General features: G+C 37.9%; 1 protein-coding gene across 4 annotated transcripts in view; it reads left to right on the top strand.

The window, feature by feature from the left end:
• The window catches only part of atp8b2 (ATPase, aminophospholipid transporter, class I, type 8B, member 2), a 35,904-nt gene extending 18,390 nt beyond the window's left edge, over positions 1–17,514 (top strand). For all 4 annotated transcript variants that reach the window (XM_015380529.1, XM_015380530.1, XM_015380527.1 and 1 more), the window contains 23 exons: positions 415–485; positions 592–671; positions 1,179–1,337; positions 1,426–1,514; positions 1,677–1,873; positions 3,454–3,574; positions 4,471–4,558; positions 4,652–4,686; positions 4,767–4,926; positions 5,021–5,209; positions 5,932–6,047; positions 6,267–6,431; positions 6,543–6,654; positions 7,082–7,187; positions 8,150–8,360; positions 8,482–8,665; positions 11,416–11,639; positions 11,743–11,826; positions 12,112–12,357; positions 12,438–12,576; positions 15,426–15,556; positions 16,049–16,597; positions 16,703–17,514. In XM_015380529.1, the coding sequence (XP_015236015.1) occupies positions 415–485; positions 592–671; positions 1,179–1,337; positions 1,426–1,514; positions 1,677–1,873; positions 3,454–3,574; positions 4,471–4,558; positions 4,652–4,686; positions 4,767–4,926; positions 5,021–5,209; positions 5,932–6,047; positions 6,267–6,431; positions 6,543–6,654; positions 7,082–7,187; positions 8,150–8,360; positions 8,482–8,665; positions 11,416–11,639; positions 11,743–11,826; positions 12,112–12,357; positions 12,438–12,576; positions 15,426–15,556; positions 16,049–16,597; positions 16,703–16,798 (3,552 nt within the window). In that variant the 3' untranslated portion in view covers positions 16,799–17,514. The remainder of the gene's footprint in view (positions 1–414; positions 486–591; positions 672–1,178; positions 1,338–1,425; positions 1,515–1,676; positions 1,874–3,453; positions 3,575–4,470; positions 4,559–4,651; positions 4,687–4,766; positions 4,927–5,020; positions 5,210–5,931; positions 6,048–6,266; positions 6,432–6,542; positions 6,655–7,081; positions 7,188–8,149; positions 8,361–8,481; positions 8,666–11,415; positions 11,640–11,742; positions 11,827–12,111; positions 12,358–12,437; positions 12,577–15,425; positions 15,557–16,048; positions 16,598–16,702) is intronic.
• Positions 17,515–18,143: the final 629 nt, after the last annotated feature.

Here is an 18,143-nt window from a genome sequence, read left to right as displayed (position 1 = left end):
GAGTCATTAAAAACTTAGATTCTTTTTTTATGTCATTGCAATATTTACCAAAATTTATAGAAACGTAAATATATGATGAGAATGAATATTTCTGTTTGCAGCTTTCCACACAAAAGCAGACAGTCAACACCCGCTTGGCAGACTTCACTTTAATGCAAGGATTATAATTGATGATGAGTTTAGATTATTATTGTTCAAGAAAGCCATTTATAACAAACTAAAGAACAATATTCTTGATGGATTTATTTTGCTTTATCAGCTAAAGGTGTAATAATCATACTTTGTTGTCTCCCCATGTGATTAGCATTGATTACAAGGGTGATTGATGTATACTTTCTCTGTACTCTTAGTGCTTCCCTCAGTCTGGCTGCATGTATCTTACAGTTATTGCTAACATCAGCCGTCTGCTTTCAGGCTGACCTGCTCCTGTTATCGAGTACTGAACCTCACGGCCTGTGTTACATCGAGACAGCCGAGCTTGACGGGTCAGAAATTTTTCTTGCACATCGATATCCACTCATAGCTTCTAATAAACCTCCAGAGGCAATGGAGAAATGCATTTAAAAACGCTGTGTTTGTTTGAACCTACAGAGAAACAAATATGAAGGTGCGCCAGTCTGTGTCAGTGACGGCTGAGCTCGGCGATCCGAACAACCTGGTGTCCTTTGATGGTGAGATGGGTTAAACATGTTTCACCTCCTGCCGGTCTTCTGCTCAGTTCGTCTTTATGATGGTTTTCAGTGAGCAACCAGCTATGTCATTCGAATGTTTTCCTCCTCTCACAATCTGGCACATAGTTAACTGAAACATTCACATCGACACGTTTTGCGTCCTCTGCTGCCGCTGAATGACATCCTATCATCACCCATCCACCCACCCACCAGCAAAAGAGCTCTGAGTCAGCAAAGCACCCCCCCACACACATGCACTGCTCACCTGCTCTCGAAAACCCATCACTGCAGCAGCTCAACCCACACTCTGCCTGATATTATCTTACAGAAGAGGTTTCTCTCTGGGTGTGTTTCTGAGGGTGACAGCTGCATAAAGATGATAAATTAAGCTCAAGATCATGTTGCCTTTGATGTAGATGCTTTGCAATAACTAGATTTGGTAACTCTATGACATGTGGCAGAGGGTTCAGTTTCTTTATCTTAACCACAAATGCTCCTTGTGTGAAGGTGAAGTGGTTTGTGAGCCCCCCAACAACAAACTGGATCGGTTCTGTGGGACTCTGTACTGGCATGACAAGAAATACCCTCTGAGCAACCAGAACATGCTGCTTCGAGGTTGCGTCCTCCGCAACACCGAGGCCTGCTACGGCCTGGTCATCTTTGCAGGTTTGCATGTACACTTTTGTATTTGCCTGATAAATTAATGCATTTGGTGGAGTAAAAGTGTTGGATTCAAATTCTGTTGCTTGCCCAGGTCCTGACACCAAGCTAATGCAGAACAGTGGTCGCACCAAGTTTAAACGTACCAGCATCGACCGCTTGATGAACACATTGGTCCTCTGGGTAAGACACCTCAACCCTCTCACCTTTGTTTCCCCAAACTATTTTAGGATATCATCTAAGGAGCTTTGTTTACATCTGTGCATGCAGTAACACACCCAATTTTAGGTCAAAGACAATAGATTAATTGTCTTTGTGGTGTTTCTTTTTGTATATTCATCTCAGATCTTTGGTTTCCTGGTGTGTATGGGTCTGATCTTGGCTGTGGGCAATGCAGTGTGGGAGCAAGAGGTGGGGTCGTTGTTTCAGAGCTACCTGCCCTGGGACCCTCCTGTGGACAACTTTCTGTTCTCAGCCTTCCTGTCCTTCTGGTCCTACATAATCATTCTTAACACAGTCGTGCCTATTTCGTTATACGTCAGGTAAGGGAAAGTGCAGCATATTACAAAGGTAAATAGGAGTGCATATAAGACACAATACGAAAGTCTGGCATGTGAAGCTATACTCTGACATTACTTCATGCTTACCTGGTAGTATCCTAAGCTTTATAAGTGAAACAATATGTAGAGCTAGCAAATCTCTGGAGTTGAGAGAAGATGATATAAATCTGAGGTCTGACATGCAAATTCCAATCCTGACTAATTAAATTTTTTATGAACTGTAATATATTAAATAAACAAATATCCTGCCAGTTCATTCAGTGAGGCAGTATAAGCAATAATGTAAGGTTATTCGATACAGAAATTTTAAAAGTTGATAAAGCTGGTCATGGAGAGAACAGTGCAAGTTTTTCTAACAGTAGCCGTTCCTGATTGGGCAACACCCTGATTATTCCCCTACCACTCCTCTTACCCAAATTTAAATGGGTTTAAATTGATCTAAAGTGACCCTAAGTTCCAGAAAGCTTTGGAAATATCCTTGTTGTCTAATAAATCTTTCAAATTTATTTTAAAAAAAATGTTTGTTGGGAATAGGCCTATCCAACTTAGGCTTCAATTTCCTAGATATTTGATATGTTTAACTGGAGTGGATTAAGTTATTTGAAAGCAATAAAATCACACATTTACTAAGAAACAAATATAAAGTAGCACATATGAGTTATAACCCACCAGCTATCTACAGTGACATTTTTAGAGGGTTTACTCCATCCAAAAAAAAAAGCAAAACCAAAGCCCATCTACCGTTCTACTTGTATGTTTAGAGGCTAAACATACAAGTAAGAAATAGTAAACATGTGTCTGACGCCCCCCTAGACTTTGCCACCCTGGGTTGTTGACCATATCAAAACCTTCCTCTGTTTTTGAGATCCAAGTTTGGAACATCTAAAAAGAACCCAAATTGACTTTTTTTTTAAGCCAATATTTTTAAACCAATAAGGTTTCATTGTTTTCATGATTTTGAAAGCTGGTTTATCCGGAGTCTGTTGTGCTACTTGCATGCATGAATCTACGTGCTAGCTGTGAACCTGTCCACCTTTTGCGTGTCGACAGACCTACTTAAAGTGTTTTACCGCCACCTACAGGCCTGGAGTTATATGACCAAAATTGCATGCCTCTGTGATTTGAGAATTGTGTTTAGTTAAACTGCGATTATATTGCAATTTCAATTAATTACCCAGCCCTAGTTATAAGGCATAAGAGAAAGTTACAGGAATTCATTATAGATTTGTGCTTCTGACATTTCTGCCTGACTCAACAAATAGCACAAAGAGCTGAGCAGTCATTATGTTTGAAAAAAAATAATGTGTTTAAGTGCATAGAGTGATGAGAATTGGCTTATGTTGATAGTAGCTACCAGAGAAACAATTAAATTCCCCCAGTTTTATCACTCTACAGATTCAAGTTTCTATTTCTTCCAAAGCAAGCTGAATGCAGCCATCCCTGAATATATTTTAGGGAAGGCAAAAATATAAACCATGCAATACATTTCACAATATATATGTCTTTTCCCGCACTGGTTCCTCTGCATTTCAATGTGTTTTTCTGATCTGCCATTGCATTAGTGTGGAGGTGATCAGGTTGGGCCACAGCTACTTCATCAACTGGGACCGGCGGATGTTTTGCTCACAATGCAATACAGCAGCTGAGGCCAGGACCACCACTCTGAATGAAGAGCTAGGACAGGTGGGCTCATCAGAGGACCTTTACTGTTTCATAACTCCTAATCTCTCTGGCTCAATGTTTTGTGAGGCTTGGGAAAGAATTTCAAGCTAACCCAGTTGCAATTGTTCTATCTTGAAGGAGTCCAGGAGTAATAGTGAAATTTTAGTGATGTTTTAATGCATTGTTCACAATTAATGACAGGAAGAAAATTATAATCAGTTATGTGTAGCTCCATTTACAAGAAGTTACAATGTACATGACCCCAATTCAGCCATTGTTCATTTGTATTAAAATATCTAGGGGTGATATTGATATCAGTCTGATATTGGCGAAAGCATAATAATGGATTATATCAGCCTGCACCGAAAATCAACAATATTAGCAAGCAGATAAAAACGCTCCATTTCTGCCTAAACTTTATGTAACCCATTGGTCATTAATGAATGACCAATGGGTTATTTGTTCTTATACCTATTTTTGTTGACTATTTTTCTCTGTTTGAGTAATATTACTTGACATTGAGATCATGCAAACTCCATATGGAGAGAGCTCAGGGATTCAAACCTGGGTCCTTCTTACTACAACACTTTGGTGAAACCATACAGGCCGCATTAAAATAATGATCCTCTTAAAAAAGTCTAAAGGACAATATTCTACATGGATCACAGTTTGTGTCAATTCTGGTAATTCACTTAAACAGAAATTGTTAATAACATTTATCATAACTTTTTAGTAATTTTAGTAATTCTAAAGTCTAGAGAACAGCTTTTAAAAAGCATGCATTAATCCTTGGGGATCTACATATTAGTTAGAGCTAAAGCAGATCCACTTCCTGAACCTTTTTGTCATAAAATCCTTGTTTGTTTGCGACACAATGACATTTTGTAACTTCAACTCATATTTTGTTTTTGTTTCAGGTTGAATACATCTTCAGTGATAAAACTGGAACTCTAACTCAGAACATTATGAGCTTTAATAAGTGCTCAATCTATGGTCAAACTTATGGTAAGAGAGCAAACACAAAAAAAACCATGGAAAAAGTTTCATATCTGTAAACGTTTTCACTATTTTAATCATTCTTATCATTTTTTCTGCCAGGTGAAGTCATGGATACATTAGGAAAAAAGCCAAAGGTAGATTATTATTATTTTTTTATTGTTTTTTTGAAAAGTAAAATGTCTTCTAACATCCATGTATAATTATTTCTCGTTAGAGGCTGGATTTCACTCCTTTTAACCCGCTGGCAGACCCGGATTTTAGATTCTACGACGAAAAGCTGCTGGAGTCGGTGAAAGTGGGGGATTCACACACTCATGAGTTTTTCCGCCTGCTTTCTCTCTGTCACACAGTTATGAGTGAGGAGAAAAGTGAAGGTGAGCAGGAGGAGGGGAAACAATAACAGCAATTATTTCTTCATTATTGCCTTTGTTTTTTTTTTTATTATAAATTATTCATCTGTTTGCCCAGGGGAGCTGGTCTATAAGGCTCAGTCTCCAGATGAGGGCGCTCTTGTGACAGCAGCTCGAAACTTTGGATTTGTGTTTCGCTCTCGAACACCTGGGACGATCACTACAACTGAGATGGGTAGAACCGTCGTCTACTCACTGCTTGCCATACTGGACTTCAACAACATTCGCAAGAGGATGTCTGTCATAGGTGAGCAGGTACACTGTATTTTTAGTAACACATTACATTACTGTCAAGAAGACATTTTATATACTTTATAAAGAGGACTTGTGTTAAAGTAGATCTGCAAACTAAAGAGGCATCATTTTTCTTTTTTGCCTTTGCCTTTTTTTACCAAAACACATGCAACAAAAGGGATTTCTGCTTGAGAAAAACAAAATATTTTATTTTCAGTGGTGTAAAAAAAGGAATGATCCTCTTACTGTTGTTCTTCTGTTGTGTTTTGTTTTTTTCACACACTAAAATGATTTATCCCAGTAAAATGTTCTCAGATAAAGATTTTTCAGGCACTACTGACTTTATTGACAAGTTAACAGACAGGAAATGGGCAGAGAGAGAAATGGGAAAGACCTTTAGAAAAGTATTCAAGGTTGCACCGTATTCTCTGTATATGGAGCCCGATCTTCTGCTACACTACATCACACATCATCACCCCCGCCCATTTCTTCTCTTTTATGCCAGACCAACATAATGTAATTACATACCAAAAAAGAACTATTAAATCTAAATGATTTTATATATTAAAGAAAAATAATTGACCCTTACCCAAGCTGGAAAATGACACATTGATTATCCCTCTGTTAAAACATGCAGAATCCCACTAAGGTGGCCACAAGCAATTATATGGGTATCTGTTGGAAGAGTTGTTTATGTCGTGGTTAATTTAAAATATTTTCCTGGTTTGAATTCAGTGCGTAACCCAGAAGGAAAGATCCGTCTGTACTGTAAAGGAGCTGACACAGTGGTGTTAGAGAGGCTCCACTCCTGCAACCAGGAACTGATAAGCATCACCTCAGACCACCTTAATGTAAGTAAAGGCTTTTGTTTATGAACATAGTAATGGTGCTGCAGTGCCACCTAGTGCCTTCTGACTTAAAGTGAGCTTTTTTGTTTTTATTGAGTCTCACAGTATTAGAAACAGTTAAAAATATGAAGTTTGATGTTCTTTAAGATATTAACATACAAGCAGATGATATGTTGACAAGTTTCTGAATGTTTATTTGTGGGTGTTTCTTTTATTTTTCAGGAGTATGCAGCTGATGGGTTACGGACACTCGCCCTTGCCTACAGGGAGCTCTCTGAGGACGAGTGGGAGGCCTGGTCAGAGAGTCACCGCTGTGCAGATAAGGCCACTGACTGTAGGGAGGACAGGCTGGCTGCAGCATATGACAAGATAGAGCAAGATATGATGGTTGGTCAATTACTCATACGCCCATACATTTCAGTGCAAAACCATGCTTAGAATACACATTTTTGTATGTAACTCAATTTCATACCGTACTTTTTATCTCTGTGTATCTAGCTCCTAGGTGCCACAGCTATAGAGGACAAACTGCAGGAAGGAGTCCAAGAGACTATAGCTCTCCTTTCTCTAGCCAACATCAAAATATGGGTTTTAACTGGAGACAAGCAGGGTGAGATGCACCTACTTTAGACCAGCTTTTAGGTTAATTTGCATAACTGTACTCTGAGAAGAAGCAGATAGAGACTCCAACATTTCATAATGTCTTCAATCTCACCTATTCATTTGTACCTTTGAGCCCTCAGAATATAATATGACGAACTGTGCTTACTGTCCTTTGGCTTAATAAAATACAATACATGAGCCAAAATAATCTGCCACAATTTCAACTGAGTGAGGAAAATATAAAAAGTAAAGGAATGATTGTCACTCACATAGTTAGAATAGAATATAATTGAATATAAAATCCCTTTATTGTCCCACAGTGGGGAAATTCTGGTTTGGTGCAGTAGGAAATATTAAGGGTTTAGTCCATGAAATAATTAAAACTAAAGAAATTGTGCAGTATGTTCTCATCCCCTTCTTTTTCTTTCAAACAGAAACAGCGGTCAACATAGGCTACTCCTGCAAAATGCTGACAGATGACATGACTGAGGTGTTCATCATCAGTGGACACACTGTTCAGAGTGTTCGGCAGGAACTCAGGTCAGTCGTTGTGTAAAAACTTTAAAAAACAGCCGGTTCCTCCTGAAAAAAATGACAGACATTAATATTGGTTTAGTAAAGTTATGTTTTTCTTTTGATTCGCCAGAGGTAGCTCTCCTTTGTTGATCTTAATTTATCTTTGCTTTTGTTTTCCTTCTTGTTTCAGCTGCCATATTTTTGATTATGTTAGTTCAGCTTAGCCTACTTAAGCTTTACCTGGTCTTAGTTTAGTTGAGCTTACTTTAAATTGGCTTGGTTTAGTTTAGGTCAGCTTAGTTTCTTCTAATATAGTGTAGATTAGGTTTTATAAACATAGATGAGCGTAAACTGTTGACCCAGTCTGCATTTGGTGTTTAAATGGCAGGCTTTTCTCTGAATGGGGGCAGACGGCTGCCAAATGGAAGGGTGTATTTGTTTTTTTTTACATCTTAGATATTAGCAATTCTACTGGCTTTAATGTGGGTTTGTGAGTTAAACCCAGGGAATGGGGTTGTCTGTTCTGTCTCAGCTGCTGTTCTGCTGTACCTTCAGTTTATCCAGATATAGTCCATGTGATTCTTGTAAACCTCTACAGGTTGGAGAGGGGAGGATGTGGGTTTAATAAGCACAGAACGATCTTCTTCTTACGGATGTTCGATCTGGAATTTAAATTGGTGTTTATTAAATCATTACTTGGTCGAACATTTCACCCACAGGATGAACTTTTTTTTTTTGTTAAAAAGCTTAATTTTTAGACTTTCACTAATTTTCCATCAAGTGACGAAAGTAGATAAACAAACAAAAAAACAGAGATAAAAAAATATATATATAGAAGATTACAGCATCTTCAAAGTCAGGCTTTTTAATCAAAATCTGACAGGATCTAACCTAACCCATCATCCAATAACTGACATCATTCTATAACATTCTAACAATTAAAAATTTATCCTTTGCTAAATTGTCTGTTATTTCCTACTGTTTAGGAGGGCGAGGGAGAGGATGATTGAGCTGTCGCGTGCTAAAGATGAAGGGACAAAGGGCTGGGCTGAGGCACGCTTCATGGGTAACGGGTTGAAAGATGGGCAAGAAAAAGATGGTAGAACAGGAGAAGGATCGAAACAGCTTAATTCTCCCTGTGGCGACATGGACAACATCTCAGGGGAGTTTGCCCTCATTATCAGTGGCCATAGTTTGGTAAGAAAAACAACCCTAACACAGAGCAAACAGATTAGAAGGAAATAGCGAAGATTTTCATTTTGCATCATTTATTTATTTCCCTAAAACTGCTAATCGCCTTTTTTTTCTGCTCTAACAGGCCCATGCACTGGAAGCAGACATGGAGTCAGAGTTTGTGTTGACGGCGTGTGCATGCAAGGCAGTTATCTGCTGCAGAGTCACACCGCTGCAGAAAGCTCAGGTGGTGGAGCTTATCAAGAAACATAAGAATGCCGTCACTTTGGCTATTGGAGATGGCGCCAACGATGTCAGCATGATCAAAAGTGAGTTGTGCAGAACGGATCAATTTGGAAGGAGTGGGGGAGGTCGTGTAACAGGATTAGCGCAGAGACGGAAATAAGAGAGCAGTCAGGTTCAGTCATGTGACATCCCTGTCCACCTTTAAACAGCGGAAATTCTCAGCAGAAGCTGTTGTAACAGTTGTTTACCTACATGGTGTTACAAGCTTTGACAAAGTGTGTGTTGAAACGTGTGTTGCGTTGGTTCCAATTCCTCCATAAGGTCAGACATTGGTTTCAAACGTCTAGATTAGGTTTAACAATGTTTTGAGGGGTGCTGATGTGAAACGCCCTGTTAAACGTAAAAAACTTTGAAATACATTTTTGAAAAAAAATAAAGGTACTGATGTTTAATCTTGGATGCAATTTGTCTTTTTGATTCCATAGAAGTTAATGGTGAAACAGGTCATGTTCTACTTAACTCAGGATGATTTCTATATATCTTGTGGCTTTCACCACTTGTGTTTTTGTCTGTCTTTATGTGCATGAAATGCATTTATGCAAGCCTAAAGCAGAACTGGAATCAGTGCAATAATGACGGGTGTGGTTTCTTCTCATCCTGTGACTGCTAATGTCAAATTTTCCGAAAAATTTGAACTGATGAGACGAAAAAGTTCAATGAGGCTTTTAATTTGCACTTTGAAGCAGCTGTTCATGCTTTCAGGAAAGAGCAACAAACTCCATGACTTCAGCTAGAATGTATTTTTATCAGTCAAAATTAGGATTCCAATTAGCGGTGTAAGAAAAACTGTATTCTGTCAAATATTGCAGTATTTCATTAGAAAATATTTGTATCGAATAATAATACCAATAGCCTTTTATTTTCATTAGATGATACTGGTATGGATTTAAGCAGAGCAACAACAAGATCTCATGAGGTTCTTCGGAGCTTTGTTATTTAAAAAAATCCCAATATATAGTCTTTGATAATGTATTGGGATAAATAGTATTGTGGCATATGTATAGTAGTGTGTTTTATATCACTAAATTGTTGCCAATTAACACCTCTAATTCAATAGACAATGGTGAATGTTAATCTCTCTAATCCTATAGACAAAAAAAAGCTGGTAGAAATTTGGAAAAGAGAGGCCTGGTTAATCTAGATGCCAGATGACATCTTTTACAAGATTATTTATGATATTCAAAAGGAACATCTCTCGAAATCACAAAACTTTGATTCAAAGTTTGAAAATTGCAACAGGTGCTAAATTCATAGATCTGTTTAAAGGTGTACAAACTCTCATCAGCATGAATACAATTTTAAAGTTGCCCATTTATTAATGTAATAAAAACGTAATGATTGTGTAAAATATAAATTGAATGCAAACATTTTGAAACGTTTAATTTTTCATATACAGATAAATATAACCTATATCTAACAGCTCAAATACATTTTATGTTTTAGATTTTGAACCTTTGGGTTTTCATTTTAATTTTTCTGAAAAATCATAAATATTTAGGCCTGGCAAATATTTTATGTTTTATTGAAAAAGAAAGTTTACAGACAATCTTGATCTTACGAATATTTTTTATAATTCCAGCGTTTTTCAACCCAGTTTTGAAATATATAATGATAAACACAAGTTATTCACTCCTTTTAGTAGATTGAACAGCCTTTACTTAATATATGGCAATAACACTTACCAGGGTTATTTCTTTAGCCATAGTCAGGCTGGTGCAACACCTACAGAACTGGTTCTTGAAAGAAGTATATAAAAGAGATTAGCAGTTATTTCACTCTTGATCGCCTAAATATTAAACACATATGGCCTTCAGTGGGGCCATTATCACATCATATGGGCTTATAATACAAAACACACAGATAACCTCCAGAACTGCCTTATAATACTATGAAAGTCTGAACTTGATTTGAAAAAATACATAAACTAAAATGTTAAAATATGAAAAGAAAATATTTTTGGGACAAGGAGATATTTACATCCTATTTGAACAGATAGAAATAAAAGGGGCTATGAGAGAAAAATATTCAAAGAAGGTCACCTTCAGCCCTGCATACAGGCTCAAACATATGCATACAGCACATTAACAAATTTCTATTAGTAATAACCTGTGGGGAAAAAAATATTTTCTGCCCATTAACAGTATCTGGTATAAGACTAGCTTGATATCTGAGCTCTGCTTCTGGCTTGTCTTGATGCCAAAAAAGAGCCCAACCGATTTTACGTTCACAAGTGGAGCAGTACGGCTATCGCCATAGTGTTCCGCTTGATTTATGCATATAAATAGCTTTATTATAATTCATGCAGAGAGTATTACAGATTATATAGACACTGCAATGTAAGTAGAACAGGGGAGGAAGAAGCGAAAAAAGGAGAAAAGATTAAAGAAAGAGAAGATAAAAGGGAGATTGAGATAAAACATGTTCAGCCTGCTTCATCACCTGTAAAGAGATGTGAAAAGAACAGCACAAACCTCTGCATGATGCACCCAATGGTTAAGAGTTCAAACAAACAGTAAAGAGTTGGGGAAAAAATCACACTAGTTCCTTAAAAAAATTTTCTTACCAAAGTTGCCAAATAATTTTTTTTTTCTCCAACTTCAAAACCATCTGTTTTACATGGCTGCTAATTGAATTCATACTTACAGTAAGGGTGTCTGTTTTGGAGGACCTTATTATTTCAGAGCGTTAATTTTGTAAGATTTAATAGAAGGAAATATTGAATATAGATAAATATAGAATTTGAATTTCATCTCTTTCATCTTTTTTTCTACAGGTGCTCATATTGGAGTTGGTATCTCGGGCCAGGAGGGGATCCAGGCGGTGTTAGCCAGCGACTACTCTTTCGCCCAGTTCCGCTTCCTGCAGCGCCTCCTGCTGGTCCACGGGCGCTGGTCCTACCTGCGCATGTGCCGTTTCCTCTGCTACTTCTTCTACAAGAACTTTGCCTTTACCATGGTGCACTTCTGGTTCGGCTTCTTCTGTGGATTCTCAGCCCAGGTTGGAGCAGAACATCAAGTAGAGAATGATGGTTGCTGAGAGGGGATGAGCACGCACAGATGTTTCCTAATGTGTGTTTGTCTGCTGTCCTCTTCTGCTGCAGACGGTGTATGATCAGTACTTCATCACACTCTACAACATTGTGTACACCTCCCTCCCCGTGCTGGCCATGGGGGTTTTTGACCAGGTCTTTTTCATTATTATTTTGCATTCTGACACTTAACACACAATTTCATCATTATGTGGGTTAGGGACAAACTAGCACAGATTTTTCCACATAAACCGTTATTTAATTTTTTAATGTTCCCACAAATTATTGTCTCCCATCGTGAGTAATTTTGTTCCGCTTTAGCTCAATAGTTGCTTATGTTTGCAGTAAGCTGAAAACCACCAAGCCATTGATTCTGCCGTTGACTTGTCCAAAGTCTTATTTTTAGCAAATAACATCTCTCATTTCCTCTTTTTATGCCAGGATGTTCCAGATCACAGAAGTCTGGAGTATCCGAAGTTGTATGAGCCCGGGCAGCTCAACCTCCTATTTAACAAGAAGGAGTTTTTCATCTGCATCGCCCAGGGCATCTACACTTCAGTGGTGCTTTTTTTCGTGCCCTACGCCGTTCTGTCCAATGCCACACAGATCAACGGCGTGCCCCTCGCCGACTACCAGACATTTGCAGTCACGACGGCGACAGCCCTTGTTATTGTTGTCAGTGTGCAGGTGAGAGAGTTTTTACCAGAGTTTGCTTCTTTAAAGTTTTGCAAATTTCCTGATGTTAATTAATCATCCTTTATTTGCAGATTGCTCTAGATACAGGCTTCTGGACCATTTTTAACCACATGTTCGTTTGGGGCTCTGTGGGTTCCTATTTCACCATCATGTTCGCGCTGCACAGTCAGACACTCTTCAGGATCTTTCCCAACCAGTTCCACTTCGTAGGTTGGTCCCCTGCTTCTGTCTTTACCCCCCAGCTTAGGAAACTCTGTAAAAATATTCACACCCTTTAAATTTTTACACATTCCGTCACAGAACAGCCACAAACGTCAGTGTCTTTAATTTTGTTTTTTGTGTCATAGACCACATCAAAAGTAGTTTATCTAAGTGGGTCTGAAATAAAATGAGAAAATAGTCCAGGTAAACTCAGATTGGAAAGAGAAAATCTGTGAAAATCCATTTAAAGTTTAGGTTTAGGTCTAGTGGTTGAGCCATTCTAAATCAGGCGTATTCTTAACTATGTTAACTGATGATAATTATGTTTAGGGTAGAGATTCACCAATCCAGCTTTTTTCCAGTCCAATACGATACCAATACCTGGACTGAGCATATCTGCCAATTCATCTGTTGAACTAATGAACCATATATCTTGCCATGTGAGTGAAGGCTTTAGCATTGGTGTATTGTAGATATTGTAAAAAAAAAAAAAGTAACAAATTATTACAGATATAAATGTTTGACTATATTATGTATTAAGAAATAAGGAGCAATAAGAAAACAACAGCTCCATGTAAAGTGGACTGGAATGAATATCAGTTATCAAATCACCGATATCTGATCCAGCTAATTAATCTATATAGGAGCCGATATCCGATCCAGGTATCGGATCGGTGCATCCTTAGGGTTGTGGTCCTGGTCTATAGCAGCCTGTAACACATTTTGTTCCAAGATTGTCCTGTAGTTAGCTCCATCCATCTTCCCATCAATCTCTTATCACCTTTAAATCTCTCACTGAGTAAAAATATTTGCACACAATGCTTAATACCTGGGGATAGAGATTTATGTCTCATCTGGTCTCTTTGTGCTGGGTCCATTGCATGGCTTTGGGTTAACTGAAAACAGGATTTATTACGGCCTTCTTTCATAAAGGTCAGATCTGAAAAAATACACAATAATAGGGCTGGGCAATGTGGCTTAAAAATCTAATATCAGATTTTTCTTCCTAACAAAGCCAATCAATTGATTTTTTTTTTCTTCCTTTAACATTCATAATAAAAAAAACACATTATTTTTTTTTTAAAAACTACCTTTTTGTTTCAATCATCCACTTTTGGGGATGACCTTAACTTAAAGGGTTTTGAAATTCAAGCTGTGAAACAATCTTGTAAAACGATGTTTCACAACAAAAGAAAGGAAATATATCAAGTTAAATGATAGCAGCAGGTGGTGTTACACAGTCAGCTAGTTTATCAGTAATGAGTGCACCTCTAAGAACAAAAGCTGCTGAACTGATGTCAATCTGAGCTATGAAAGTCCATTATGTGCATAGATAAAGAAAAAACTTTATTTATTTTTTTTTTCAAAAATTAAATCTTTATAACCAGAAAATATAATTGATTGATTGATTGGCCTAATTAATAGTTGTCCTTTCAACAGATTCTTCCACCTATGGGTCCCCCAGCTCATTCAGACTAACCATAGATTTTTGCTTCTAGTAATGCTCTGCTTGGTTTCCCCTTTTTTGATTATAGCTGAGCAGTGCTCTATGAGATATGAGCTAATTATGCTTTGAACTTCTCTCGAAGCTGTCTGCTGTGTTTATTGGTCTTCATTAGTTTTCTTCACTGTCATCTTAAAAGCTGGCTGCCTGTTTCCTGGATGGGGCCGCCTGTGGAGCTGGTTGAGAGTTACCTTTTGTATTTCTGCTTCTTTCTGCATGCCTGCTTCTGTCTCCTTGAACCCCAGTCAGCCTCGGCAGATGGCCGCTCACACTGAGCCTGGTTCTGCTCGATGCAATCATCTGGTTTTCCTTAGATAGAAAACTTTGAACTTCTCTGACTGTATGATCTGGTTTAACTGTCTCTGTAAAGTGCATTGAGATGACATGTTGTGAATTGGTGCTATATAATTAAACTGAACTGAATTTAATTTAGTTAAAAAATGTCTGAGGCCTTCACAAAACAGCTGCCTTTATACAACGATGTGGACCCACACCCTATTGACCTCAGTGAAGGGAAGTAAAGTTGATTGAAGGTAGTTTTTTTTTCTCTTCCCTCGGTTTCATTAGGACTTTAAAACAAAGCAGTATAAAAAATGAGAACATCATGAAGAGTTCTCTTATTTTACACAAGAAAATCTTATCTATTAATGGACAGGAGATGAAAAAAGGGGAAGAAAAAAGGCTGTAAGATATAACCTGAATTCAAAAGTTAAAAGATATGGTTGTTTAGAATTTTGAATACAAACCAAACACTGTCTTTTCTGTAAAGAAATTACAAAAATCTAGGTCAATTTGCATTAATGAAAATCAATTGTTGGGTGTACACAACAAAGGAAGTGCAAATTCAAATAATTATCCTAAAAAACACATAAGCAGCAGTCAGCTTATTGGGGTGCCTGCGAGTGCATGTTGTCTTTACTAGTATTTAAAAGTCTGTGCAATTGGAGCCAGATTTTAATTTATTACAGCCAATGCATATAATTTTCCAATATACACCAGACAGGTTGGCACATGGCACCACTTTCTTTTGGTTTATCACAGAGAATCCCAATGAAATACACTGATGCTTGTAGTTGTTACTTTCCAAAATGCATTTGTAAAGCACTCTAATTAAACAGCTACTTGTTTTCCTCTCAGGAGAAATTACTATTTATGTTTTTTGGATATGCATCATCTAATACGTGTTAAATTGTGTCTTTATATATGGTGTTTATTCATAAAACAGCACCACTTAGGATTTTAAGAAATACATTTCCTGAAGAATCATTCCCACTAGTGATTTTATTGAACATGCACTAAATTTGAAAGATGCATGCTCATATTTGTCTCTGTACATTTTTTTTTCTAAATGCAGGTAGTGCGCAGAACACACTATTGCAGCCAGTTGTGTGGTTAACTATTGCACTAGCAACTGCAATATGCGTAGTTCCAGTTTTGGCATTCCGCTTCCTCAAGCTGGACCTCAAGCCTCAGCTGTCAGACACGGTAAGAAAGCATAAAATGTCCAAAATTGTTTATATCCACATTACAGGATGTGCTATTGTCCTCCCAGAATGTTAGTTTGAAAGCGGGTAAAGGCAATTATTAATTCCGCTGGTTAAAAAAAACATTCATGCACTCTGAATTATTGACTTAAACAGTATCTATTAATGATGACTTAAAGCTGAGTCTGAGGTGGCGTCAGTCGGCCAAGCAAAACCACTTTTCAAGGTGATGAGAAGAAGTTCCTCTTTAATTTAAAATCTAGTTTCTGTGCAGGGGACAAAGTTTGTAGTTTCGCTGAGATAATGACTAATACTTCTAAATCCAGAGTTCAGCATGTGGATTCCCCACTGAATAAAACTGGAACTGAAAGCAAAACCAAAGACCAGCACAGAAAATTTATGAAATACTCTATATTAAACACCACATATTTTAAGTTTGATGATATGGTATATGTCACAACAATTAAAAGACATGTTAATCTTCCATTTCTAGGTGCGTTATACTCAATTGGTGAGGCAGAAAAGGCGTAAACCTGGAGGTCGCAGCATGGGAGGAGCCTGGCGTGGCACAGGCAGCGTCTCTGAGGGCCGCCTCGGTGCCCGAGGTGGTTCAAGGAGGTCAGGCTATGCCTTCTCCCACCAGGAAGGCTTTGGAGAGCTGATCACCTCTGGAAAAAACATGAGGCTTTCCTCCTTGGCCTTAGCCAATTTTGCCTCCAAACACAGCTCTAGCTGGATCGAAACACTTCGGAGGAAGAAGAATACTCACACTCCGCCAAACACCTCTGGGGAGTGCAGCCCAGCACCCAGTAACATGTCTGGGACGGGTCCAGCTCTATCAAACTCTTCCTCTGTTTTGGGGGGCTCACAAGAAACGTCAATCGAGGAGGAAAGCAACACAGCAGTTGAGCTGTCTTCATCATCACATCCAGCGACCTTGGAAGTGAATGAATCCAAGGCCTCTGCTCCCGACAGCTCTACTTCTGCTGCAGCAACAACAGACTCATCCGGAGGCTGGACTCTCTCTCTAGAGACTGTGCAGGTCAGCTACTACTTTCTTTTTCTTGTACATGAACATGGAAAAAAGAACTATTTGTTTTTGAACACCTACATACATTTACTCTTATGTCCTTTCCCTTCTCCATAGGAGACTCCTTTTGATCAAAGGGGCTTTGCCAGGGCCTCCTACAGCTCAGACCCGCCGTGTGATGCCAGAGAACTCCCCCACCCCCACACTAAATAAAACTCATGCATAAATAGTTGCATGGTGTTTTTTTTTCTGGATCCATGCAATGACTGATAGATATAGAAACATAACCACAGAGTTCTTGTCTCAAAATATCACACAAGAGGAAGCGACTTATTCTAATGATCTTGACCTTCCCATCAGTAATTCTGTGATTTTTATAATAAAATTTGAAATGTTTAATATGTTCCAGAAGCAGATGGTGGTAAACCAAGCTATTAATCACGTTTCTCGGACATTTTGCACATGCTTTACATTTAAAGATGACTCGCTGAATGAATGAGAGACAGAAAAGGTGCTGGCATTACAATCGATGAAAGCCTTCTCTGTTCAAAAATGTGTTCTTAATAGTTCTCAGTGAGAACGGTATTTCTTTTAGACAAAAGTCTGTTTTAACATTTGTTATTTTTTCATACTGAGCTGCTGTCTTACTAATTTGTACCTATTTTTTTGCATCATATTGATGTGTTATAAAGGCCTGGTTGAGTTGCACCTTCAAATAAGCATTTAGTGCTTTTGATTTTACAGTTAGGCCTTGGTTTTGATAAAGGCTCCTTCTTTTCTTCTTTTGATGTCCCTCTTTAAATAGCTGAATGAATAAGGCAAACTTACTGTTTACTTTAGGTCAGACCTGGGCAGAGTGCAAAGAGGCTGTGTGGAGGTGCAAGAATAGATGAAGTCGTTTTAACTTTCTTCCAACTTTCTGTTGTAAATATACAGTCTTGTGAATTTTTTTTTCTTGTTTTTACTTATAAATAAAAAATTATAAAAAGTTTATGGATAGTCTTGTCTATTTTCCTTCCCTTTTTGACTGGTCAAAATTAGTAACTTTTGTAGCACTGACCCCTGAACTACTTTAGGTTTGGTTCATTTTAAAGCAGATTTAAAAGAGGAACCAGCAGTGAATTGCAAAAGTCAGATTTATCCCTCAATTCTCAATTAGGGTTTCAGTGTGGACAGGCATTTTGATACACAGATGTTTTTCAAATTCACTTTATTTTATCTACGGCTTCAAAGTTAGGATGGTTTTAATGATGGAAGAGGAATTTTCTCCCCAAATGTAATTCTTTTGCATCTTCTAACAGGATTTCTTCCAGGATTTCATCTAATTTAGCTCTATCTGTGCTTACATCAGCTCTGACTAGCTCTCATTATGAAGAAAAAAAATATCCTCACAGCATGATGTTCCACTAACATGTTTTATTGCCAGAATAAGATTCAGCCTAAACATCCCAAGTTCATGTCTACAAACAAGATATTAGTCATTTTGAGCATCAATGGTCCAAACAACTCCTTATATTGAAGAATGCTTTAAATGGCTTAAAAAGACAAGGGAAAAATA

Source organism: Cyprinodon variegatus, unplaced genomic scaffold, assembly GCF_000732505.1.
Source record: "Cyprinodon variegatus isolate N-32 unplaced genomic scaffold, C_variegatus-1.0 Scaffold217, whole genome shotgun sequence".
Taxonomy (NCBI): Eukaryota; Metazoa; Chordata; class Actinopteri; order Cyprinodontiformes; family Cyprinodontidae; genus Cyprinodon; species Cyprinodon variegatus.
This window is presented reverse-complemented; position numbering and strand designations above follow the sequence as displayed.